This window comes from Filicampus tigris, chromosome 2 (genome assembly GCF_054856515.1).
Source record: "Filicampus tigris isolate MCC_2025a chromosome 2, RoL_Ftig_1.0, whole genome shotgun sequence".
In the NCBI taxonomy this organism is placed as follows: Eukaryota; Metazoa; Chordata; class Actinopteri; order Syngnathiformes; family Syngnathidae; genus Filicampus; species Filicampus tigris.
In genome coordinates, this window is record NC_141218.1 from 11456890 (window position 1) to 11484084 (window position 27195).

Here is a 27195-nt window from a genome sequence, read left to right on the forward strand (position 1 = left end):
ATTAACATTTGGTGCACTGGCTCAGGAGAAGAGGATCTCTATCGTTGCCATGGTGACCGTAGATCACCTGCTTTTTTTCTTTTTTTTCCCAGTGGTCCGTAGTATGCTCGGTGGACCAGCCTAGTAAGATTTAAATGTCATGTTGGCGTTACTGTTCCGTTTGTGTAACGGATGTATTCAACTCTGTTTACTGCTCTCTTGTTGTATTTAGTAACTCAAAAATAAACAAACCAGAATCGAGAGCTGGGGCGAGGACACACATTTGCGGCAGGTGCACTTAAACTGCAAAAACTCTTCTCCAACCAGGGTTAAAAATCTCATTAATAACCACTAATAAGGATTTTAAGTTATTGAAAATGTATTACAGGTGGATTTTTTTAGGCTCTCTACTGCATGTTTACTTGTTCTAATCTTACCAAGTCAAATGTTCCTGTTCTATTGGCAGTCAATTTTGCTTAAATGAAGCACGGCAGTTGTAATTCTACTACTCTTTTGTTTTTGTTTTTTTAAAAAGCCAGTTTTTGCAGCGTAAGAACACTTACAAACCCTCAACTAGTGATTATTTGGGCAACGTCCAATGAAACCAAAGAGTCATGAGCCCTTCAAAATCAATGACATCAACTCAAGAGTTTTGTAAGACCACAATTTACTCATTCACTGCCATTGACGTATTTTTTTCACAGTCCAGCCATTCAATCCCAGGAATTTATTTTCATTTTCTTTAAACGTTTTTCAAACATTTGGGTAAAAGAGGGTCTTAAAATGTTTGGCAGTGAATGAGTTAAGTGGGATACACACATACCGACAATTGGGCACAAGCTCAGCAATTATTGGATGTCGCGAAAAGATGATCCTGAACCGATTAGCCTGTTAATAAAACAGTTCAGGGGCCGACAATTGCTAACTATTGTTCAATATTCGCAATCACAAATCACTAACGCAAGAGAAGCAAAAAGACTAGTGTGTACTATTTTCTTCTGTATATTTTCCAGTAGTCTGGATGCTCTATAGCACCATGCTGCCTCTCACGGGTCAGAGGTCAGTCTTGGTACTACAATTGGGGTCTTGAACTTTCACAATTATGGGTGTGGTCATCAAATGCTATCGATTTGATCTCTTGATTTCTGGATGTTTTTGAATCAGATGCAAGAATCAAATGGAATACTTTTGATTAATCGGCAGCTTTTGAATTTACTGAAAATTTTTTCAAGTGGGGTGTAAATGAGTGGTGTTATGGGTCTAATGTTTCATCATGCGGTTGCGACATTAAGCATAACAAATGATAACCTATAAAAATACAGTTTGGATCTGGGTTGCTTGTAATATTCAAGTTTAAACTTCATTTCCAAAAAGTTATACACCTCAATGGCATCATCAGATCATCAACATGAGATTATCTTCAGGTTGAACATTATTGCTTTAAGGCACATAAACGTGTTCATATTTTAAATGGCAATTTGTAGTATTAAAAGCACACATGATTTTTATTTTTTTATTTTTTTGTAATCGTCATGTGTGGGGTATGTTGAAATTTAAAAGTCTGGTAAAATGTTAAAAATGTGTGTACCTTGCTGGTGAGGTGGAGCTACATTGTAACCCCGAATTGCATGGCTTTGGTTTCAGCCAATCAGAGGCATGAAGGAAGTCACCTACAAAAAAAGGCACATTACGAGGAAACGTACGTAAAGACAAACGATGTTGAAGTGAGGATTTTAGATTTATGGACCTAGATTGAGGGGGTTTCTGATTGGGGGCCTGTCCTTTTTTTAAAGCCTTTTGGGGTATTTGGGGGAGCTTTTAATCCAATGCGGTTTTCATTGCTTTCCAGTTTTCCCCCTCCTGCCCTATAGCTTGGCGTACAAACAGTGGAAGTAAAGAAGAACATTGCTTGAAAAAAATACATCTCTGTGGAAAAGAGTCTCAAAGGTGAAGATGATGTCCGTGTTTTTGTTTTTCTAGCTAGGCACGTACGGTTCCCTTTTTAGGCCAAAAAGGAGTTGAGTGAACTTTCAATCTCCACAACATGAAGTGTCCAAAGATCATGCAAATACACTACATACACAATAAATTGGATTAGGGTATACATTCTATATAGATTTATACATACATATAATTTCTTACTTTTTTTTTTTAAGGAATGTTAATCTATTTCGTGGTGTAGCTTTTTGTTCTTACAAGGTACAAAATAATATCCTATGTAACACGTTGTATAATCAACATATTTTAAAAAAAAACAACATCAGTCCTTATCGTCTTGTAGAAGAAGAAAATTCATAATAAAAATAAGTTCTATGCTTTTTTTTCCTCCTCACTTGTATCTTACAATATATTTCTCTCTGCACGCGCTCTCACACACACACTCTCTTTCTCTCTCTCAAACACGCACTCACGCACATACGTGTCCCCATTGTGGTTTCTCCTGCAGCAAACTGGCGGCTGTCGAACGGGATGTGTAAACAAAACGCAAATTGTGTTAATGGCGATGCCAAATTCACAAGACGGGTGTGGGGTGGGGTGGGTGGGGGGGGGGGGGTGATTGGACGGGTGGGCGCCGTTACAACGGGCACCTGGCGCAGCCGCACTCCAGGGCCGTCTCCATCTCCTCGGAGTACGAGGTGCCGTCGGTGCAGCGGAACACCACCTTCCTCCGGCGGGTCTTGCTGACGCCGCAGCAGATGCCGGCGGGCGCCGCCGTCTGGCACGATCGGGGGCAGTCCATGCGCGGGATCTTGCTGGTGGACGTGCACGTCCGCATGGCTTGGTGGCGCTTCAGCTGCTCTCGCACCATCTCGCCTTGACACGTCAACTCTGGGACGAAGGACATGGACATGGTCCTGAATACATGAATTCAATGCTAACTGAATGTAAAACCGGTAGAGCTCTGTTAACATTACAACAGTGGGTCTGTCAACTTGGGTCAATTAGTGGAGCCCAAAGCAAACATGGTGAAGCAGCGTTTGGCTGTTGTGCTGCACACAAACGGAGTAGGTTGCCAACAAAGTGTAAATGCTTTTACATTCAAAACTGAAAATAACGTTTTTTCCCCATAACTTTGATTCAGGTCTTTTAAGGATTTAAAATCAAATTCACTGTCAATAATTTATAAATGCCCTGTTTATTTCTTTACTTTGCCTTTAAATGCCTTTACACCTTTTTGTGTAAATGCGTTTAAAATGTTGTCAATCTATTTGTAATTCTTAGTATGCTTCTTTTGTTCTATTTGCTTTGCCTTTGATTGTCTTTAGCTGTCTGTAAATGCTTTTAGGTGTTGTGCTTCTGCTTGTGTGAAGCACATTGAGTTGCCTTGTCTAATAAATGTGCTATATAGGTAAAATGACCTCGCCTTGAAATAATGCAGTTTTGGAAGAAAGGGACAGAAATTAAAATGTGTGTGTTTTTTTTTTTTAACCTGATTCATCAATTAATCGACTAAATAATGGACAGATTAATCAATCCTACTGTCATGGTCACTGTCCATCCCCATTTGGACACTTTGAGGATTACCAGTATCACAGGTGGGTCCGGCGTAGCCAGGCAGACAGTTGCAGATCGGCTCCCCGCCCTCGGACACCCTGCACTCGCCGTGCCCGCAGCGCTGCCCCCTGCAGGCCGTGGGATCCTGCTGCAGCTGGCAGAGCTGGCCCTGGTAGCCCTCGCTGCATTTGCAGCTGTAGGACAACCCCTTGGGCACACATAAGCCGTGAACACATCTAGGGAGAGAGAATTGGAAAACGAGAGAGTGGAGAATAATAAAAGACTGATGACTACACTTGGGGGCAACTAATTAAAATCATAAAATCAAATGAATGTTGGAATTAAATGTGTGGTTCATAAATTTCAAGGTCCGGGCAGTCAAGGTACCAATGCCGTCAAAAGAGTGAAGCGTCATTCAAAAGGCAAACTCAATTTGAAAATATATGCGCAACATGGTGGGACTAGTGGTAAATGCATACGTCTCACAGTGGAGATTCTGAGTTTGAATCCTGGCTTGGGGAAAATATGCAAATGAAATATGGTCTCCCCAGTTAAAGTTTGAATCGTCTCAAAAGTGTTTTAAAATGATGAATTGCATCATGTTTTGTGCCCACCTGCTGCCCTGACAGGGATTTGGCACCGTGGCCTGTTCGCACAAAGTCCCGCTGCGTCCGGGCGGGCACTGACAGGTGACGCCCATCTCGCCGCCCTCTCTGCACGTTCCCTGTGCGCACACGCTGCATGAGTGACAGCCCACAAGGACGCCATCGCCCTGTGGGCAGGAGAGGATGCAGTATACTATCAGTCTTTATTTACTCCAGTGATAAATTATCCAGTTTCACTTAATTGGACTGAAAATTATTATTATTGAACATTATTATTTATTTACTACAAATCATCTGTCATTGTTGTTGTGCAGAACCATTAAATCCTCTTCCACCAGAAGGCAGGAGCTACAATTAATCTGTCTGTGTAATGACCTGTTGATAATCATACCACAAAATAGCCAACTGTTTAATCAAACACATTTCACACATTTTTTTTAAATTTCCCATGTGAATTAGGCACCAAACAATATACATCCATCCATCCATCCATCCATCCATTTTCTATACCGCTTCTCCTCACAAGGGTCGCGCGCGTGCTGGAGGCTATCCCAGCTGTCTTCGGGCAGTGGGCGGGGGACACCCTGAATTGGTTGCCAGCCAATCGCAGGGCACACAAAGACAAACATCCGCTCTCACAATCACACCTAGGGGCAATTTAGAGTGTCCAATCAACTTACCAAGCATGTTTTTGGAAAGTGGGAGGAAACTGGAGTACCCGGAGAAAACACACGCAGGCACGGGGAGAACATGCAAACTCCACACAGGGAGGCCGGAGCAGGGACCGACCTCTGAACTGTTAGGCAGACGTGCTAACCAGTCGATCACCGTGCCGCCACCAAACAATATAATTTTACCAAACAAAAGTCCACTATCTTAATGCTAACATATAATATCAAATTCCATAGAAAGGCTAATGGAAATGAGCATAGACATTATGTTAATTATCAACCTTGAAACAACTGCTACTTTAACACACAGGAAGTAGCACCACATGAAAACGGAGCATGTACAACAATACACTGGCATACACTGTGGATATAAAAAGTCTACACACCCCCATTCAAATGCCAGGATTTCCTGATATAAAACAATGAGAGCAAGATAAATCCTTTGACAACATTTTCCACTTATTAATGTGTACTGTAAGTTAATTATACATACATATACACATATATATACACACACACACACACACACACGTATATGTTACTATACTGTGAGTAAATACTATACGATACTATTTAAAAAACTTCTGATTAACTGCAAATCACATTCTGATGTTTTAGTCTGATTTTTCTGACATTTGTTTGGCTTGTTAGCAGCAATCTGAAGCTTTTATGCCAACACTGACATCTTATCTTGTTCACATTAACCTCCACCCATGCACAGTTCCAGGCGAAAAAACCCCACAGCCCCACAGCATCTTTCACCGGACCGCAACAAAATCTTCCAAGCACATGTGGAAAAATTGATTATGGTCTGATGAAAACAAGCTTGAACTTTTTGCCCATCACTCCAAAAGTTATGTTTGGTGTAAACGCAACACTGCTTATCACCACAAGAACACAGTGAAGCATGGTGGTATGCTGCTTTGGGATTGTTTTTATTAAGTTGGAACTGGCGCCTTGGTCAAACCTGAGAGAATTATCAACAGTTGCAAATACTCAAAAAACTTTAGGGCTTCTGCATTATTTAATAGCACAAAAACCTGTCATCTAAACAGGGGTGTGTAGATTTTTTACATCCACTCTATTCTCTCTCAATCATTAAAACAGCAAAATGTGGTACCATTTAAAAATCAGATCGATATAGAATGAACAACGAACCGCGATATAGTAATAATAATACCTTGCCCTCCACCGGTCGCCCTCCCGTGGCTCGGTAGCTCAGGTCCTGCGCTTCCCCGTTGATTTGGACATTGTGGATGCAACCGTTGAAGAACTGAGGCGAGCGTTCCGGACCGGGCCGAAACCCCGTGGCCAGCACCTGGTAGGGCACGCCTGGATGACGGAAGACACGGCGTGGCGAGACAGAGAGGAAGCAAAGAATCCCTCAGGAAGCTTTTTGAGGACGCGACCATGTCCTCACCACATCCTCAGAAGTGTGTGTTTGTGGCTCAGTGCACGTATGGCAGACGTCTCAGCACGACCACAAACAGCCATGCGGCCTAATGCAAATGGCTTTCCACGTGCGTGTTAGTGTGTGTACCTCCGATGTAAAGCTGCGTGTTGTGGTCGACCGATGGTTGGCGCGCCAGCTTGCCCAGGCTCTTGGGGGCGCCGTTGTCCACCACCAGGCTGAGCGAATGGTTCTGAATCAACAGCTCCACGGTGTGGAAAAGCCCGTCGTTGACAGACTCCACACTTTTACACACACACAAAAGAGAGAGGAGGAGGCTTCAGTATGGTTCCAATTATGATGAATTACCACTGAATTCTTACCAGAGAGGAAGACATTGACAGACAAAACATACGCTAAACATTTTCACGTCGAGCTTTTACTCTCGGTTTTTTTTTGTTGCAAATCAACCAACAAGTGAAGTACAATTCTTTGTACAAGAAAAGACCAAAAACCAAATCAGGCCTGGAGATGAAGTATAGTGAACTCAGGTAGCGCTTGGTCACTGTCCCCAAATGGTAATTAATGCCCATCCCAAAAAGTTTGTAATTGACGATGGATGTCACAAGATGGCGGCAAATCATTTTTTTCATATTAGACAAGGCTAAGGCCCGACGAAACAAAACTCCTCCTTCAATTCAACAGAGCTGCTTGGCACAGAGTTGACACCACATGGCGCCAAAGGAGTATTTTATAGTAAATCCTTTTGGCCAGTTTTGCTGCCGCTGCACCCCCCCATGCCAAATTTCAGCATTTTTCACTACTCCTTCTAAACAAAGTGAGTCAAAGTCTGATTACTGGATAAGTTATTCAAAAACCTATCAATGTGACCTGTACAACTCAATGGGAAAAAAAAAATCTTTTCAAGAGGGGAAGTAAAAATGAACTGCGAATGTAGATGAAATGGGGCTTTAGTCAAGGTGGGGGGAATTATGAACAGTTCAAAAGAACAGTCAGTGCTAGCACAAAAATGTCAGGAATATCCTACTAGAACATCTTTACTTTATTTGCGTTTTAAATAAAGGCGCTTTAAATGGTGGCAGGCGTGTGCTGACTTCCACCTAAAATATGTTTGAATGTGATTGATTAGTCTGAACACAAGCACACAATATGTATGTTGTTTATTTTGACTTCCCCTCTCAGGGCTTTTCATTTTTCAATTTGAGGTGTACAGGTTTTACGTCACAATGATGTTAAGGTTTTGAAATGATTCTTACTGGTCTCATTTTTTATCCCACAGAAACCTGGCACCCTACGGGTTGTGTAGACTTTTATATGCACTTTATTTGACTAAGCATAAATGCGGAAGCTAAGTCATAAAACCCCCTACTGATTTGTAATTGTAAGAATGGGCAACTTTCAGCCAAACTTCAAACCGTCAGTTTTTTTTTTGTCTTAATGTAAATAAGAACCCGAACAATTTATTTATTATGTACGGCAGTGTAAGCAATGAAGTCGATGACCTTTTGCACCCAGTCTGTGTGAGAGTTGAGGTTCCCCCCACTAAGTGGTTTTAGCTGGAGGGGTGACAGCCAGCCAGAGAGACAGTGGTTTGGCACAGCTGAGAGGAAGACGAGGGGTGGGGGGTGTTGAAAGAAAATGAGGGGTAGGTATAAACTCGACCGGGGCCTCGGTTTTATCCCTAAAATACGAGGCCCCCCCCCCAAAAAAAAGATGGACCAAAAATGAGTGCAGCCTCTCCGCAACTTAAGACATTTGCGATTTTGTTGTGTTAGCCAAATAGATAGGGAGCATCGCGTCAGCTTTTTTTGTTACAAACCATTATTGTCTTGCTAGTCGGATATCAGACTTCCTCCAACAGTCCAAGAACATATGTGCTAGCTTCACTAAAGACTAAAATGGTATGTGTGAATGCATGTTTATAAGTGCCTTGTGATTGGGTGGTGACAAGTGCACGGTCTACCCAGCCACTTAGATACAGAATACCTGTGTAGGATAAGCAGAAAATGGATGGATGGATCGTAATATTTAATGCAAAATGCTAAGACAAATGATTCTTAGTATCACACCACTGTAAAAAAAACAAAAAAAACAAACATCGCCTAAACATGTAATGGTAAATGCCATTGACATGCTAACGGTTAGCATCAATATTTGCAATTTTAGAACCATTTGAGCAACCTATTTAATTTTACAAATTACCTTAAGACTGGACCGCTAGCTTAATATTAACATATATTGGAAAATGCCATTGAGATGCTAACGGTTAGCATCTATATTTGTGGTTTTAGAACCCTTTCAGCAACGGATATTTGTGAATTGGAGCAACACATGTTGACTGATAATACCAGCAGTTTTAAAACTACCCACCCTTTAAAGAGATAGTCAACCTCAAAATTTTCTTTCCAAGGATATGTTCTATGCAGGCCCACTATTCGAAACATGGCATTGGAATATGAGTTAAACAGTAAAATCCACCCATTTTGCCACTTACTGTTGACTGAAAATAATATCACAGCTGCTCAGGGCTCATAATGACCAATCATGGCTCAGCTTCACAAAACAGGTGAGCCGTAATTGGTCGTTAGCTGAGCTCTGGGCAACTGTGATGTCATTTTCAGTTGACGCAAGTAACAAAATGGCCGCCCCCCTGAGATGGATAAAAACGGGTGCATTTTGCTGCTTAACTTTTATTGCACGAATGCAATATTGATCAGAATGCCATGTTTAAACTAGTGAAGGCACATCGAACATTATTGCAAATAATTTTGGGGTGTTGACTTCCTATTTAAGACTCCAAATTCTGTGAATGCTTGTTTGTCTATATGTGTCTATATAATCCTGCGAATGGCTGGCGACCAGTTCGGGGTGTTCCAGCTGTCAGTCAGCCACGTCTTGAGTTGGTTTGGTACACATCCGCGTTGGATTTGCTTTATTCGCTGAAAGCTTTGTGGCGTGAAAGCGGCCATATAAAGCACATACTTGTGTCAGTATTGTAAAAGTCAAACAAACTACAAAGTCGAGCAAAAATAGTTCTGACGCGGCTATGTTATTCTTGTTTTTTTCTCCCTCCCAACACACCCATGTACACATCATCATCTTGACCCACGTTAACCGCAATACAAACACACGTTTAAACCCATTTTCCACAATTTATCCTCACATATAAAATGCGGATAATTGGTTCAAGGTGTTACTTGGATTATGTAGACGTTCATGCGTTACATCAGCAATGACAGATGACTTCCTGCTTTTGAGAAAGAAAGAAAATAAAGTTTTACATCAACCGAGTTGCGCATTTTGCTGGTTTGCTGAGAGCCAAAGCAGACGCATACGTGGTTTCTATTAGCCGCCATGTAATTTAATAACGATACCGTCCAGGCTGTGATGGCCTTCAAGACCTCGCTCATCTCTGTCTTTTGCTCGCTTTCCACTTATCAGTCAGAATGAATGTACTCATCTTTCCAATGCAATTGCCTTAAAAGCATTTTTTTGGTTGTACTCTAATTTTGTTTAGAACAGGGGCAGGCACGCTTGTGCTCAAGGGCCACATTTGATTTTTAAAAAGAGGAAAAATGGGCGAGGTCATTTTTACATGAGCTAAAAGTTTCTATTTCAAGAGTGTAGGCAAACTACGAATTTCTATGTTTAGAGCTTATTTAGAATGAAGGTCAATAAATGTAAAGAGTACTTTCATAAAATGTAAATATAAACTACCAATTATTTAATAAACCAATAACAATGTATGCAATGTAAGGGTGAAATGGTTTACTTTAACATTTTGTAAATTACAATTTTCTTTTTGAATTGTATTATTTATAATCTAATTTGAGATAATTGACCAATATCAAATAAAATACAAAATGACCATAAAATGATTTAATGTCATGTCTTCTATTATAATCCATTAATTTGGATTTTAACTAATTAACATGAACTATTAAAAAAATCCCAACATCTTTATTGACATTAACATTTACTAAAATGAATGTTAAATGGATACATAAATCTATTCAATTTCTGCAGTACTTTATTTTTTACCATTTAATACGTTTATTTTAATAACACGATTCTTGTGCTAGTAATATTTTTAGTAAGTTAGTAATATTTATTTACTCTAAAACAATTATTAAAAAATAAACGTGGTTTCTATAAAATTGTTCATTTTACTAATATTTTTTTCATTTTATTTCGAATAAACCAACCAACCAAATAATACATCTTATTGAACAGAAATGAATACAAACATTTTAGAATAGTTATGTTAACTATTCCACTCGATATCATTTTAGTTAGAAAAAAAAATGAATAAATGTCACAAATATTACAGGAGTCTTGCCAATTACTGCTTTAGAATCTTAAGAGTCTTAAAATCAAAACTCCACCGGGTGGCAGAAGAGCACAAGCCATTTTTCAGCTGGACTTGTACAATGTAAATGCTGTGTGCCAAATGTGTATATTTATACCACAGGTCAGCCCCTGTTGGCCGTCTAAGTCAATTAAAAGCAGCTCGTTTGATAATTTAGTAACAACACACAGTCTGAAACATGCACACTTCACAAACACACAAATGGAGGGGGAAAAAGCACCCAGTTAAAATCATAAACGAATTACGCGTGCAGGCCAGATGTAATTACAAGTAATTGACTTTATCTCAAACAGCCCCACAAAATATATATTTGGATTAGCTCCACTTATACACGGTTAAATCTAATTAGGTGCCACAGTCGTTTTGCTGGACTGGATTTGTCGATTATTTAGGAATTAAATAGCTGGTGTTCATGCAATGCTTGTTTGTATCGCCTGTATAAACAAGAAAGTCATTGTGTGTGTGGGTGTGTGTGTGTGCGTGTGTGTGAGCAGCCCGAGCTGATTACAGTGACATGGAGCAGACATGCTAGCCTGTCCCGTATTACCGTGGTAACCTCAATTAGTGACGGCACAGCTGCGTTGCTCTTTTCTTTTCAGTTCTTTCCACTCCTTTTCATCTCCATTTTCTTTAAAGCAGGTTTCTTGGTGAAAGTCGCACTGGTGGCCGTTTGATGCAGCGTTCCAGGAATGAGCTGCGCCCCATTTTCCGAGGCCTCTACTCAAAGGTTTGGCCATCTGAATATTTGTATTGCCTTTGAGCGTTTTAAACCTATAATGTTCGAGGAATGTCCGCGTCTTTCGGCCAACATTCAGTTCAGATGCTTTGACCACAAAACCCCCCCCCCAAAAAACAGAGTGCTATCGAAATGGGCTTGTCATATGCATGGCTTTGCAGAGCTGTAGCACTTTGACACATATTGTGATTAAGATATTAACATTTGTGCAAGCAGTGACATTCAGAATGCATGTCATTGTTGACTAGAGGTGACATGGGAGGGGGCGATGAAACCATACGAGTTCTAGTGCCGATATTGGGAACCGATACTCAATAATCATGCTGTCCTAAACTCCGCCCCCTCCCCTCTTCAAACTACTGCCACCAGCGGCTGTTGAGTAACGGTACAGGTAGACACATTCTGTCCGACCTGATGGGAGATTAGCCTGGCATTTCAGTAAAGGGCAGCGCATTAACACACAACAAATACCTTCTCATACACGCATGCGCACACAACTGCCCCCCCCCCCCCCCCCCGCACACACACACACACTTCACATCAAGGCTTTCATCTGATACAAAGGAAGGATTTGCACAACCTTCTGCATCTTTCCTCCATTGTCTTGACCACAATCGTGTCTTTGTTTTCATGCCTTCAATCAGTCCACAGTCAACCTCTGTTCATGTTTCATTCATTCAACTTCATACTTTTCAAACACATTGTAAAACATTTGAACACGCACACAAAAAAATATATACTGTCTGTGTGTTTGATGTGTCTTTCAGAGGGGGGCCTGGTGGTGTGGTATGTGATGTAAGCAAGTCTGGGTGACTGTTCAGGTGTGAGCTGTGGCAGACAGCAGCTCTATGGCTCTCCTTCCCCTCATGCAACGGCAATACATGAAGTAATACAGAAACTGTCACACCAGCAAAAAAAAAGAAAGTTCAATTACGTTACATTATAACATGATAAATTTCATGGTTTATTTTGACATAGGAAGAGAATAAAAGAGTAAGAGTAGTTTACATGTTTCAACGTGGTAAGTTTGACTTCTGCATTCGGCAAAACAAGGCAAGTCCTGTTGGTAATTAACCCATGGACTTTTTTCTTTTTAGTATTATGAAGGAGCGGCGTAGTTACGTAGCTAGCAACTTTGATTTATAGGACACAAAATTCACATTTTAACATGATAACTTTTATCTACTATTTACCACGTGACAGCGTAATAATGACATGTTTTTCTTCTGGTTTGGCAGCAATACGCTTCTGTAAAATAAGCATACTACAAATAATTTCAAAGTCATAGCTGGGATTTCAGCAACAGATATGTTCAACAACAACAAAAAAAATCTTCAATACTGTATACTGGGTTTGTGAATGAGAGACCTCGAAGACGTCATCCTGTCACATTTGCCAAACTCCTCCACAGACCTTACATGCTTTCATTTGTAGACGTAGTTGCTCGGTATGAGTGCAAAAACCGAGCGTTTGTTTACATCCGTTTACAAGTGAGAAGAGATGACTCATTTCAAGTTAGTCTCTTAGTTTTTGGCAGCCAAAAGATGCATTGCAGCCCCACGTCTCGAAAAGTGCCGCTTTGTTTTTTTTCTTGATGCCAAAGTACTGAGCTCAGATTGCGGTGGCAGCAAAACTTGCACCGTCCCGCGCGGCATTGAGGTTTTGACTCGGTTCAAGCAGTCTTTTTTTTTCAAATTGAGGCAGATAGGATTTGGGCTGATCAGACTCATGTAATCAAAAAAATGGCACGCAGTGAGAAATACATAGCGGATTGCGGTGGAGGGTTGGAGTTGGGCCGCGTTCGATTTTGCTCCAAACTGCTGAATAGTGAGCAATGTGGAGACAGTCTTAATTCAATAATTATCTCTTGCCTTAACTTGGATGAATATGGACAAAACAAGACCCCTTAATTGATTAATGAACTTATCACTCAGATTATCACTGATTAGTTGTTCTACACCTATTAATTGCCCCTAAAGCAGGGTACACACATACTGATAATTGGGCCAAATTGAAGCAATTAATATCCCGAACGCCCCATGTCCCTGGTAAGATTATCCGGAGCGATTATCCTGTGGTGCGGTGTGCACTGACAGTAATTTTTCTTCTCTGATCTACTTGGTAACCGGTTGGCACTGACAATCGTAAATGTTAAACCAGTTTACTAATTACAATAGTAAATCCTTGAGTGAGTGCTCAAAACTCGGACTCTGTGATTGTGACGTTGAACGGTATATTGACAATCGGGCCATATTTGCCCATATTTCTGTTTTCTGATCAATGTCAGCAAACGATCAATTCTCTGATGTTTTTGAAAGATTACCCAGAACGATTATCTTGTGGTGTGGCATGTGTGTAGTATGCATTTTTCTCCCCGATCACAGCACTGTTGGAGATGACAATTGTAAATGAGCGGAAAACAGTTGGGGACGACAATCGTAATCCCTGTAAAACTAAACTGTAGCCAATTACGAGCCATGGCCTAGCTTCTTTTATTTCTTCTAGTACACAGGTCTTGTTTTGGTCCTACGAGAGACACCTTGTTTGGAGGAGGAGACTCGCGATTGTCAGTGGAGATCTTATGTGTGTGGTGTACTTTGTTGGTCATCCAAAGTACACCACACGGTATGGGGGCAGCAAGAACACAGCTGGCCATTCTTGATCGTGCGTTTTGGGGTCACTCATGTTAAAAATCAACGTTGAACATGTTTTCAGAGGTAGGGTTGACAAAGGGCCCTGTCCAATCAAATGGACCCAAATCCACAGAAATGTCCCGAAAATTTGTCAAAATTCTTCCCAGATAGGGTTAGGATTGTCCGACTATTTATACTACTACTACGACTATTGCGGAGCCGGTGTGATTGTATGTCCGTTCCCATTGTCTTTAGCATCCCTCATCTGTCTTTTGGCCGAGCAGGCGTGGCCCGTGTCACGCTAACGAAAGTTGACAAGGATAATTCTCAGCCTCGGTCTGCGGTTGACTCCCCCGCCCTCCCCGGTGCGCTCCATCCTTCCGTCATCCCCGCACTTAATCATCTGCTTTCATCACTCTCCTCTGTTGGACCACCTATTCCGCAAACTTGAATCTGTAATAGTCTCAGGCTTTTGTCCATCTAATCTAGCATCTCAATGACTGCTGCTCTAGAAATACCCAAATGTCCCTGAAACATTCTTTTGGTTGATATAAAGCAACTCGCAAAAATCTTGGGCCACCACTTGCCTTGACTGCCAGCAGCTACTATGGGTCAGAAAAAATCCAGAACTGGTGTAACCGTATTCAAATCTCAAGTACAAACTGCACAAGTAGTGCCGGTAATACGTCTGGAGCCTAACGCACACTCCCAGCCTTCTCTGTCACACCTGGAAGGATTCTTACTGAATCCTCCTCAGCTCCATCTTTACGGCTATCTTCATGACACCCATGTCTTAAAAATGAGTCGCCTTGAGCTCAGGAAAGAATAAAACAATTCTCACAGAGCTATGTCCGTTCTTCTCAGCTAGGATCTGTCGAAGCCAATGCCGCAGAATCTCTTTGTTGGTTTATCATCTTGGTCCATGATGAAGAGAAAATGTAGTTTTGAATTTGAAATAGCTTTTGTGAAAATAATTGATCATAAAACAAATACTATAGTAGAACATAAACAAAACCAATTTCCACCTGTAGAAAGATGCAGATACAGAATTTTATCTGAGTTTTTGTTTTAATTGCTCGGATTTTGCTGTGACCTGCTGTGAAAAGAGCCTTCACAGTCACTGTGTTACAATTAATGACATCTATGGGATCCCACACTAATAACTATTCCAGTACATCTGGTTTATTGGTTTTCAATGAGTTTGCCAAAAGCCAAAATGTTGAACTTTGTTTTAACAAAATGATTTAATGACTTTATGCTGGTTGCACAAACTCAGCTGTGATGGGCTCCAACCCCCTGCTGTGGCCTTGAACAGGATAAGCTTAAGGAAACTGGATGGATAATCTGTTTGTACTGCCAAAAAAAAAAAAAGAAACACACGCACACACACACACACGCACACACCAATGCCTTTGTGCAATAAATTCTCATCACATTAAAGTAAGGTGACCGGACTTTTATGTCTATGAAAATAAATGTTTAATAAAACCCATTTATAATGAGCGCCGTAATCACCTGTTCTACAAAGTAGGAAATGTTTGTCCTCCAGTGAATACAGTGTTTTGGTTTTGATAAATGTTTGATAAACCGACGCCACACACAAGCATGTTTGAGTAGTGAAATGATCAACAATGAACAATTTGAATGTTTTATGACGCCTTACGGTTAAAACTCGGAATGAAAAATGTGCGGTCGGTCAACACGGTCTGGTTTGAACCGAGCATTTTTGTACAGGTTAAGGTACAATTGTGGTTTGTGCAAGAGAAATAAAACATTCCCGACGGCCTTTGGTGGTTTCCCAAAAGTGTCTGATTATATAAAAAGTATGACTAGACAGCTCACTTGATTTTTATTCGGTGCTTGGTTTCACATCTTGGTTTTGAATAAAGCTGCATGATTAGCAGTGTTCAAAATCAATTGTTGACATCCCTCTGGCTAATTTTGTAGTCTGCCTGCTAATCATTGGGAAATGACAGTCTCAATTTGACAGTCTGAATTTGAATTTGGCATTCGGAAGGAATACAACTAAAGACTGTTGTTTTTTTTTTCTGGAGGGACACGCTCCAAATGTGCATATTTTTATCTTTCATCCATCACCTCCTCTCCACTTGAAGTTAGTTGAACTTCTCCACAACTATTTCAGTTTCTTTCTTCTTTGTTTTTGTACCCTTTATGTTCCAGTCACCTTAGTAAATGTAGAAGTGTTATCTTGGATTATCATCTCCTTTACTGCAAATTACTATGGAATATCAAATTCGATGAAAATGTGAACGTATCTTTTATGCAATATCCAAAGGCTTCAAGGTTGGCTAACGCACTTGAATGAGGTCTCTTGTGCGGACCGTTTGAAGTCTCACCTCCAAAGATTTTTGTTGCCTTTCTCTCAGGTCTGCGACCGTGTCATCGGGATTACGGCGGAATTTGGGGCAGTTGGTGTTTGTTTATAAAGGGAAGCACTCCGATATGGATCTGTGAGTCTGTATGTGGGCTGGGAAGAATCAGTCTGTGGATTAGCTTGCTTGGCCGAATCAGCAGCTACTAAAAAGTCCACAAAGCCAAAGCCCAACTGAAACTGTAACCTTGGGTATATGAGTTATGACTTTTTATTATCTTACAGTAGGCTATGGGGCGCCATTTGTAAAGCGGTCAATTCTGAAAATAACAGCAGCATTTTATCACATTTAGCCCCAAATAGTGAATTAATTTTAACAGTAAATGTTACATATATATTGAAATCTAAATCTTAACTCTAGATGTTAACATTCACTCGCGTTGTTAATGTGGCGCAAATGAGAGTTATTTATTTCTAAATCCATTTCTACCATGACAGCATGCAGTGAGCTAGCTAGCTAGCTAACCTGGCACCCCAAAAATTAGTCTTCCCTGGATGTCACAAAAACAGCTCTGTGTTTGTTAAACTCCCAAGCAAGAAAGTGGCGTTACAAATGAGCCGGCCACCAATCTTGCTGAGAGGTTCCCGGAAAGCCTGTTAGTTTGCCAGCTAGCTGGTGGCTAGCGCCTTTCGTTGCAAGAATAAATTCCAGCTACAGTAGGCTTTTTTTCACAGCTAAGACATGTAGGGATGAGTAGGCATAGGAAATTTGAACGTAGTAGTTGAATGTTGAGACAAAAGTAGCATCCATGTTTCAGCGAGGCGTGTGGTTTGATGCATTCAGCGTTGCAGAGCAGAAACGGTGGCTTGGTAGCCTCAGTTTACATACTAATTGTTTTAGCGTTTAAACTTGGCAGGGTTGTTAAAATACTAATATCATAAGTATGTGCATCCTACCTGTACACTGTAGTGGGGGGATAGCTTGCCATGTCATAGATGAGTCGTATGTGACCTTGGTACAGTTCCACAGCCAGGGGGTCGTGGTCCTCCTTATACAACAAAATACCGTTGTCTTTTTCAGTGGCCACCTGAGGGGGAGACGCACAACAAGATTTAGACATCATTCCGGTACCTCATGTATTATTCTGTCAGCGCGGCGCTCAAAATCTGCCACGTGTGACAGGACAAACCGCTCGATAATGTACGGCCACTGAGATAATTTGCGTCAATAATGGTCCAGTGTGCACAAATTGAATAAAACACTCTAAATTACACGGCTGCCCAGCAGATGAAAAGCCCCCCAAAACCTCCCACACAGAGATAACAAGTGTGTCTCTAATCTCTGGACATGCTCTCAAGGGAATTAAGGTGGAAATTGTAGGAAAAGCTAACCCTTTACAAAACAGTAACAAAAAAAACCCCATCTATGTTAAAACTTTATTCTTTTTTTATCACTTTCTGGCCCCGTCCTATGCCTCTAATTTAATGGTTAATTATTTCTGAAGTTATCACAGTGTGAATAAAACTAAGCAACCAGTCTATAAAGGCAAAAGTCGTGACCAATAGATGCGTCAATCATTTGCCCACACACTTTGCTGCACACTGTGGTTCATGGGGACACACATAGGCTATAGCAAACAAAATTAGAGTTTCTTGGTCACCTTCTTAACTCTGGTTAGTAGCAAAAGTCAAAATGAAGGAATTGGAATTAGTTGTATTTCTGGCAGTACTCTGCCCCGAGCAAGTCATGCTAGCAATGTATGTAGCTGCCTCGGCATCCTGGCATGCACGTGCGTGGGGGTGTTTGTGCGGGCAGAGAAAGGGCAAAGTGGGCGAAGTCAGGCTACACAAGCTACAGTACATACTCAATTTTGGAGTTATGAGTTTATATGTTCCGGGAGCACGCTTCTAACTACACTTCTCCAAAAGAGGGTCAAGGCAAAATCTCTGCCTCAAAGCTTGGCAGAATAATCTGTCCACAGAGACTAATGTTACTGGAGTCACATGCACCACACCGTGTAGATATTAAGTTGGCACGATGCCGGCGAGCCAGGATTAAAGAGTCGGTAAAAGACACAACTCACATTTTTGGATCATTTCACTCTCAACAGGAAAGATGAAGTGATCGTCAACACAAAGGAGCATGTTGATGTTTTATTTGTTAATTTCATATAGCCAACCATTGCTAGTTAGAATGTATGGTAATGCCCCCGCAAGTGGTCAAGGGCAGCGGAGTCATCGGTGCACTTCCGTTTGCTTGATTGAACGAACACTAAGAAAACAACCACATAATAAGCACATTCATACATGAGCTGCCAATGGAAACTCGCGCTGAGTCACTCAAAGCGTATCCTGCCTATACAGCCAGCCATCTCTACACTCCAATTCGTTGACACCCACATCCCTCCCCAGGCGAGGCCATGCCTTATAAACCCTTACATGCTCAAAGTCATAGATATTACAGATACTACAGTAGGACATGAGTAAGGATACCAATAAAATACATATAACTCACATGCGTTATTTTGCCTAATAATGCAAAGTCGAATAACTAACTTAATCGGTAGAATACTTGATTCTAAAAATAGCTGCAGCCCTCCTATCCACCCATAGCCCGTCATTAATACCATGCTGGATCGTGAGAAAACTTAAGATGAATACGGAGAAAAAAAGTGACCTAAAATCCCTCGTCACCCAACGTTTCGGGCAAACTGGGCTGCTGTGGCCGCCGGGGAAATAGCGGTCACGTAACCTAACAGGTGGCCATGTGGTTGCGGGGGGCCAAGCACTTAACACTGCAGCTTTACCGTGGAGCTCGGCCAAGTCCACAGCTGCTAACAAGCTGCTGGAAAGAAGACAGGGAGAGAGAGTGAGAGAGAAAAGATAGAGATATGAACAAAGGTTGGATGATAACGAGAAAAAGAGAGTGGGAGAAGTGTTAAAAAGGGAACAAGTAGAGAGTGATTTATGAAGGGCTGTCAATGCACTTTCCTTTTTTTTCCCCATTTTCCTCTCACAGTGGAGGACTTTTGGTGCGGATTTAACAGCTTTGGCATTGAAAAGTGAAAAGCTGCTGGCGGGAAGGTGGAAGCACACATTCACATTCGCACAGGTGTTAAACATAAGTGGTCTACTTTTATGCTTTCTGTCTGTTTCGTTGGATGATCTCGCACATTCAAAAAAGGAAGCAGGAAAATACGCCTCAATTGGGATTCGACTTTCAGATGTCCAGAATAGTCCACAGTGGAAACTGCGATGTAAAGTGTGTGTATGCGTGTGTGCGCGCGAGGTCTTTGACGCAGATGTACATTCAATTTGAGAGTCTCAAAGCTACATTTTATATTTTACACATTGCACAACTGAACCGTCCTCTATTATGTTCGTTTCTCTCGTACAGCAATAATATTCAGGGATCCATGCGACCTGCTGTAGTTTAATCATTCCCCCAATGACATTTATTGAAAGTGAAATAATAAAAGCCAGCAGGAAAATAAAAATTCCATTATGAATTCCATTTCAAATAGCAATTTTTATAATGTAAAAAACTCATTGAAAAATGAACCGTAACATGATGGGTAATGAATACATTTTAAAATAAACATTTTCTTCATAAATATAACATCTTCAAATATATTAATTTTTAAGAATTAGATGTAATGTAGGTAGATTATACATATTCTACTTTTGTTTTGTAAAAAAATAAAATAAATAATAAATAAGGCCAGCAGGAGAATTTTGATACAAAGTATGACACGCAAGATGACCGTTAATATAAATCATTAAAACAATCCATTATAATTTTAATGAAAAAACTGAAAACAATCAATTATAAAATTCATGATTTTAAAAGATTGGATAATGGGTTATTCATATTGTATTACTTCTACGAATTAATAGGCAAAAAAGTTCCGTTCATTTAATTCAGTTAATTTAATGTTCATTTTGTAATTTGGGATTTTTAAACTTTAAAACAGTCAATTTAGACCGCAGGATGTTCAATGAATAAATTTGAAATATTATAGTAGGTTATCATTTCAAAAAGATAAAACACAATTACACATTAAAAAAAACAACAACACGATTTTAAATAATTGGAGGACGTCTAACATATGTTCTTCATGTTTTTCAAAATTGCTGCAGATTTTTTTTTTTTTAAAGTTCCCCTTTGACTATGAACACTGAAACACATTTTTTCCAAGGAAAACATTGTTAATGTAAATAAACATCCAATTCAAATACTCTATCAAAACCATAAAAGAAAAACAAGAGTATTCAGAACATAAACCATTTTGGTTTTTAAATGCAAGCATACCTGGAATGAAATGTGAACATTGGGGCGTAGCTTTGCACCCTGGAGCTCCACGTACGCCTCTCGCCCCAGGAAGTGAACGGTAGCCATCTTGTCGCATTTGTTGCCGTAGAAGCCGGGCATGCAGCGGCAGACGGGTTCGCCGGCCACCAGCAGGCACTGGGCGCCGTTTTGACACTCGCTCTGGTCACACGGGCTGGTCTGCAGCAAGATCATGGGCGGGGGATTCTCGCAGAACAAGCCACTGGAAGGACAAGGACGTCGTGAAAGGGATGTTTCAGAAATTCAACTTTGACATCTTCAGAATGTTATGCAATTACCTAAATTAAAGCTAAAAAATATTTTTATAGACATATACACGTATATGAACCTGCTTGTGTCTTTCGGTTTCACAGCTACATGTCTTGGAAAGATTGGTTAAAGTGAAGTTTGAAAATATTTCCAATTGAATCCTTTCCATGTATTTATTTTATTAAACATTTTGTGATTATATAGCTGTTTTAATGACTATTTGTTAAATGCTAATGTTACTACGTTTAGACTGTTACATTACTGTTACTGTTGTAACGTAAAATATTTGTGCCACTCATCATTTTTCCCCATTAAAATGAAGGGAAATGCCTTTCATTCAGACCAGCCTCCCCTCAAAAAACAAAGATTTTGTAATGTGTTTGTTTAAAATAGAGAAAATAGCACGCAGAGGAGAAAGAATATATGCCTGTGAGTATTATCATATTGACTTCTACATGTGTTGCTGCAGTTTGTGCTCAAATATCCATCGCTTGAAGCATTCTAACACCACCACAAAGATGCTAGCTGGTTTATAGCATTTTTGATTGTGCGTTAGCTTTAAGCCAGCTGACTTTGAGGCAAAGGTATGTTTATTTATTTATTTATTTTTTTAAAAACAATTTTTAATTGAATTCACTGCCATCATACTCATCAATGATATGTATAGTAAATAACATACAAATGTATAAATAAACATGACACAACATTTTGACTAATGTCAGGATAAAAATTCAACAGAATTCACAGGAAATACGTTTTTTGGGAGGAGGACTGATGCTGCATTTAGCCCCCCCATCCCCCATTCATTCGACAAAACTAAAAAAAAAACCCAAATGATCCTGATGTATTTCGCATATGTTCCTTGACAAGTTTCCTCCTTTAACATCACAGGAATTTCACAAGGCTGCTCTTGCCTCTGCTGTAAATACAGTATACTGCATCTGTCACATGCACACAAACGTCATTTAAAGGCGGTCAAGTGGTGCCATGGCCATCTGTGTCTCCTTCAGCTGTGTGTGTGTGTGTGTGTGTGTGTGTGTGTGTAGCTCTCATCTCTCTTAATAGGTTGCGGCGCTTACCTGAAGCCCTCCTTGCACACGCACGTGTAGCCGTTGACGGCGTCCACGCACTCTGCGCCATGCTGACACTTGTTCTCCAGACAGTCGTTGTAGTCCTGCTCGCAGAAATCGCCCACATAGCCTGGCAAACACTCACACCTGCAAAATGTGGCCGTCATTTTACTGATTTACTGAACTAAATTTCATAAACAAAACTCAATACAAAGCTAACATGATAGTTTCAAAACTATTAATTGTTACAGGCATGGTGAAAAGTGTATCCTAAAGTTGCTAGAGGTCATCCATCAATAAATACTTCTATTGCCAATCTGATGAGCGCATTTGTTAATATTGTGACTTTCCTAAAATAATGGCCCAAGTAATTTTCCACTTACTTACATTAATAAGTACTTTCATTTCAGGGGTACAATTGAGCGATCTGTTTAACTAAGGATGCAGCCGATTTCACCAGAGGTGGCCACTGGCCAAGCATCCTGGAGATGTTTAAGGCAAAACCTTTTTTTTTTTTTCTCCTATATTTTTTTTTTTTCAAAATATGATTTAGGTTATTATTTCAAGAGGGTGTCCAACTGTCCATATGTTAACACAGATCTATTTGGGATATTTCCCATTTCCACATATCATCCCAGGAAAGCCTCAAGGGAGTTTCTTGAATTTCAGTATCGACTTTGCCTCAAGGATGAACCGATCAGATATTTTTGGGATGATCAAAGGTGCCCTTCAAAGTTCATTTATTTATTTACAGTACTTAGTTTTGCACAGCCTTCCGATTCACCCACGGGATCTTTTTTCCTCCCTACCCCCTCCGTCACTCACCTGTAACTGCGACCGACGTGGACACACTTGGAATCGTGCTCACAGGGGTCAAAACCCGGAAGGCAGGGATCCAGCACCTCCTCGCAAAGGTCACCTGGTGACAGCGAGAGGGAGGAATATGACCTCATATTCGAGGAGATGGGAGTAAAATATGGCATGGACAAACATTTGCGATGCGATGTGAGGGATTAAGGCCGAACCGTCTAAGCTTTACAACATCTGTTAACATAAAAGCAGGGCATAAATCAAAGGGGAGACATTCATAGACAGAAAACGGGTGGGAAAAAGGTCTAATTTATGTGCCTCTATCTCGTTCCGACGCTATTAAAACTCTCGTCTTCATTCTGTGCCTGCTTTAATCTAATCCTGACGCAGCCCCCCCCCCCCTTAACTCCCACCATGTCTGTCTCCACCAGCCTTTTCCCAAGACCTTTATAGCCTCGCTGGTAAATTACCCTCTGGAATCAGCGGGAAACAACAGAAAGTAGTGATTTGATATCAACATCCATCAGAGTCAGGCTCTTTTACAAAGTTAGAAATGTGTATTAATGCCGACATCTGACAAAATAAGTATCTATGGAGCAAAGTAACACGGAGCAAAAACCAAAGGAAAATGTTCATCTTTTCATACATAATTCATATTTAGTGCTTAGCTTTCCTGAGCAGACTGCTTTATTTTCCTATAGTCACCCAAAATTCACAAAATAAGTTCATATATAGCCAGTAAATAACAATAACAATCTTGTCTACAGATTAGATGAAAAGGTCTGGCGTAAAATGTGCATGAAGTACATGATTACTTTTGAAGAATCAAATATAAAAAATACACATTACTTGGTATACAAGTTGTGAACCAGATTCTTTTAACAGACTGTGACAGGAAAACAACACTAGCACCAAAATCCACAGGAAATTCAACCTAGATCTTCACAGTCCCGGTGGGATCGTCCTCGCTAAGTATCAGGGCCCCCTTGACCTTTCCGTAAAGCCCCCACTTTCAAGTGTCTACTTCACAAACGACATGCTGATCGTCATGTGTTTGACATCTCTGGATGGGCTTAACTCTCGCTGACCATGTGACCTTTTCCAATCTGGTGACATCACACTAAAAGACTGACATTTGTTTTGTTGAGCATGTCGGCTTTATACGAGAGGAGGAGGATTTCTTCCACTGGAAAAAAGCTGAAGCAGGGTACCAGTTTGTGTATCTTAGTGATAAGACCATGGCACATTAAAACTCACACAATAGCTTGTTTTGTCCTAAACGAGGACTCCTTATAGAAAGATATTGGCGGTGTTCCACAAGGTTCTTTACTGTGTCCATACATTTTTACAGAATAATTTACATGAATTTGAAAATTGCCTGGATTTACTGTAGTAACCTCGTGGTGTTCTACAAGTCTCAATAGCAGGTCCACTCCAGGAGTAAAGCTAGGTAAGACAAATACAAGGTTTGGTTTACGTCGGAATAAATATACAAGGCTTGAGGTTACAAATGACCCGCAAAGAACTAGTTTGGGTCACGGTGTAAGACTACGTGGTCACGTTTTCCCACACACATTCTGTCATTTTGACTTAACTACAGGGAACCCCTGCCTATTCGCATTTCGCTATTCACAAATTCCAACCCGTGCTCAGTAATTTGCTGAAAAAACGATTCGTATTTTATAATAGTGACGCTGGAACCGATCATTTCTACATTCGTTATGTCGTATGGGGAAAATGGGTTTCACAATCAACCAGCATCACTGTAAGCTTTGCATGGAAGGTTCCACTGTAATCCGTTGCTCTGTTGGCTGGGTTGGAGAAGGCTGAGTGAGTAAGCAAACTCTTAAAGCGACAACTGATGATTGGCTCACAGGCCACTGAACCATGGGCCAGCTTTGTCTGTGTAAAAAGGTGGCTGGCAGCGTGAGAGGCTTTTGCATGCCAGCAAATGTAATGACGCTATGCGTGGGTCTTGAATGAGGTTCAGTAGTATAGGAGTGTGTGCGTGTGTACTTTAGAGGACAGTGTCAAGCTAACAAAGAAAAAAACTTAACTCCTTACTCAGCATCTGGCGTCGCTTAACTCTCCCTCCCACTTTCAGCACCTCTCTCACATATCTTTCTTCCTCACTTTATCAACCCCTTTCTTGACCTCTTTTCATTCGATGACATTTTTATGTTTTCTCCTCACACATACACACACACTCGCTCCCTCTTCTGCTGCCCCAAACTTCCTTCAGGAGCAGCGTGGGGGTCACTGCGAGCGGCTGTCCGTTACGGACTCACCAACCGGCAAAAAGTGGAAATGGCCATTTTTGTTTGAGTAAGCAGTTGAGCAGGGACTCTCAGGGGGGGGAAACAGCCCAAGTGACCTAAAAGTCACTCACTTACTTTAGACACATTTCCACCAAGCAGTACATTTCCATTAGCTTCAAACTACGCTATGCTGTGGAAGGGTATATCCTGACATGGCTTTTGTTTCTTCACTCTAAAAACAGTTGTTAAAAAGAACACAATTTTGGGTCAATAATGCATCGATTTACTACTTGGGTCAATTTGACCCAAATTTCTGGGTTGCTTTTGCACAAAACTACCCCAAAAATGGGTAGTTTTATACATACCCCCAAAATTGGGCTGTTTTGTACAAAATAATGCAAGGTGTGTCAAATTGCCCCAATTAGTGAATCGGTCCATTTTTGACACAAAATTGTGTTATTTTTAACATAATTGTTTTTAGAGTGTTGCATGGGGTAAGCATGCTGAAGTGTGATGAGTGCATCAGTTATGTAAACAGTGTAACTGAAATAAGCGGTGTTCATATGTACTAATTTTTAACATCATACATTATATATAATCGTCAATATAAAAAAGGTTTAATATTTACAATAATCAATGCCGAATTTTGATCGATGAGCAAAAAACACTCTTATCACACCCCACGTCATGATGTCGCTCAGGATAATCTTTTAGAGTCATCTGGCAATCTGGCCTTTGTTGACTTTGAACGGAATGATGGAAAATTCTAGAAAAATGGCCAAATTAGGCCCAGTTCTTGGTGGTGACCTCGACTTAGCGTACACAGAGGTTGGGGTGTGTCCTCCCACCTGTGTAGTTGGGCGGACAGACACACGTGTAGTTGTTGATGCCGTCAACGCAGGTGGCATTGTTCTCGCAGTCGTTGTCTTCGCAGTCGTCCGGGTTCACCTTGCAGCGTTGGCCCTCGTAGCCTGGCGGGCACACGCAGCTGCGTAGCAAAATTATTGAGATTAGGCTACATTGAGTAAAAGTTGAAATAAAAATAAGTCACTATCCTGGCTTGAAACCAAACATATGGTCACTGCAGTTATAAAAAACAAAACAAAAAAAAACGTAGCAACATGATGCAATTTAATCCAAAGCAAAAACTCTGCCTTTACATCGAGGAATCTAATCTGGTCTTAATTTTAAAGGTAAAACCCGACATTAGGACACACTACTAAACCTTATCGAGTATTTTTTTTGGAGCTGAGCTACAGCATCGTACATTAATTTTTATTTGTGATTTATTTACGGATGTGTCCATGTCCCTCCTCTGCTGATACTTAATATCACCAGTGTTTATTTCACTCTCAATTGCTCAAATGTTTCCACTAACTATAACTATATTATGTGTAATATGATGTATTATCATTTGTTTATGTTCGTTTCTGTACCAGTGAGGCCTTTTCTCTGCAAAAGGCTTTTTTGATTCATATTCATCGCAATAAATCCATAGCGGTTGTGTTCTTTATCGTTCATTTATCTGTATATAAGCTCGCCGTTTCATTAATTACATATAAAATGTGACCAAATTGACCGTTTATTTGTTGATGGGGTTTGAAAGAGGAACATCAGACATCACAGCACTCCCCCACAATTTGCCACCTATATACGTGGGCCCAAAGCAAACTGACCATTCAAAGGCAGAGATAATTGTGTGATTCTAATTGGTTGCCACGGCTGTTGTGCTCCGCCCACTCTGGGACAATCACTTATCTTCTGCCTCCCCCACATCCTCCTTCACCTGCCTGCTTCCCTCTATCATCTTCACCTTCGTTTGACCCGCCTCACTTTTTCCCCCCTTGATGGCTGCAACTTGTATTCCTCCCCCTTGTATCTCACACACTTTTAATCCCCTCCGCACAACACACGCACGCATTTTCTTGACCACAGCTGCACTCAGCAGCTCGCCCACCCTCTTCACTCTTCATCCCTGCATTTTGTCTCTCACACTTCATCAAGTCGACTTACTTTTTTATTGGATGAAAAGGACTTTTTACAAGCAAGGTCATCCCCAAGCAAGTGAGTGGCACTTCACAACCCGTAACCCGCACACACATGAAGGCAGCCTTCCAGCGAGACACTTCCCGCGTGTTGCTGCTGTACTCGCACCTGCTCATTTGTCACCCATTTTCACTCTTTAAAGATGTTCTCTCCCACTCGCCACTTTCTCAAGGAATTTTT

At 40.8% G+C, this 27195-nt stretch overlaps 1 protein-coding gene across 2 annotated transcripts in view; it reads right to left on the reverse strand.

Moving 5' to 3' along the window:
- slit3 (slit homolog 3 (Drosophila)) overlaps positions 1-27195 on the reverse strand; it is a 247995-nt gene that overhangs the window by 1127 nt on the left and 219673 nt on the right. For both annotated transcript variants that reach the window (XM_086016387.1, XM_086016396.1), the window contains 10 exons: positions 25818-25957; positions 22727-22820; positions 21911-22048; positions 20544-20784; positions 17189-17319; positions 6291-6445; positions 5931-6082; positions 4089-4246; positions 3505-3710; positions 1-2808 (listed from right to left, as the gene is read on the reverse strand). The exon at positions 1-2808 is cut by the window's left edge and continues 1127 nt beyond it. In XM_086016387.1, coding sequence (XP_085872513.1) covers positions 2555-2808; positions 3505-3710; positions 4089-4246; positions 5931-6082; positions 6291-6445; positions 17189-17319; positions 20544-20784; positions 21911-22048; positions 22727-22820; positions 25818-25957 — 1669 coding nt within the window. In that variant the 3' untranslated portion in view covers positions 1-2554. The remainder of the gene's footprint in view (positions 2809-3504; positions 3711-4088; positions 4247-5930; positions 6083-6290; positions 6446-17188; positions 17320-20543; positions 20785-21910; positions 22049-22726; positions 22821-25817; positions 25958-27195) is intronic.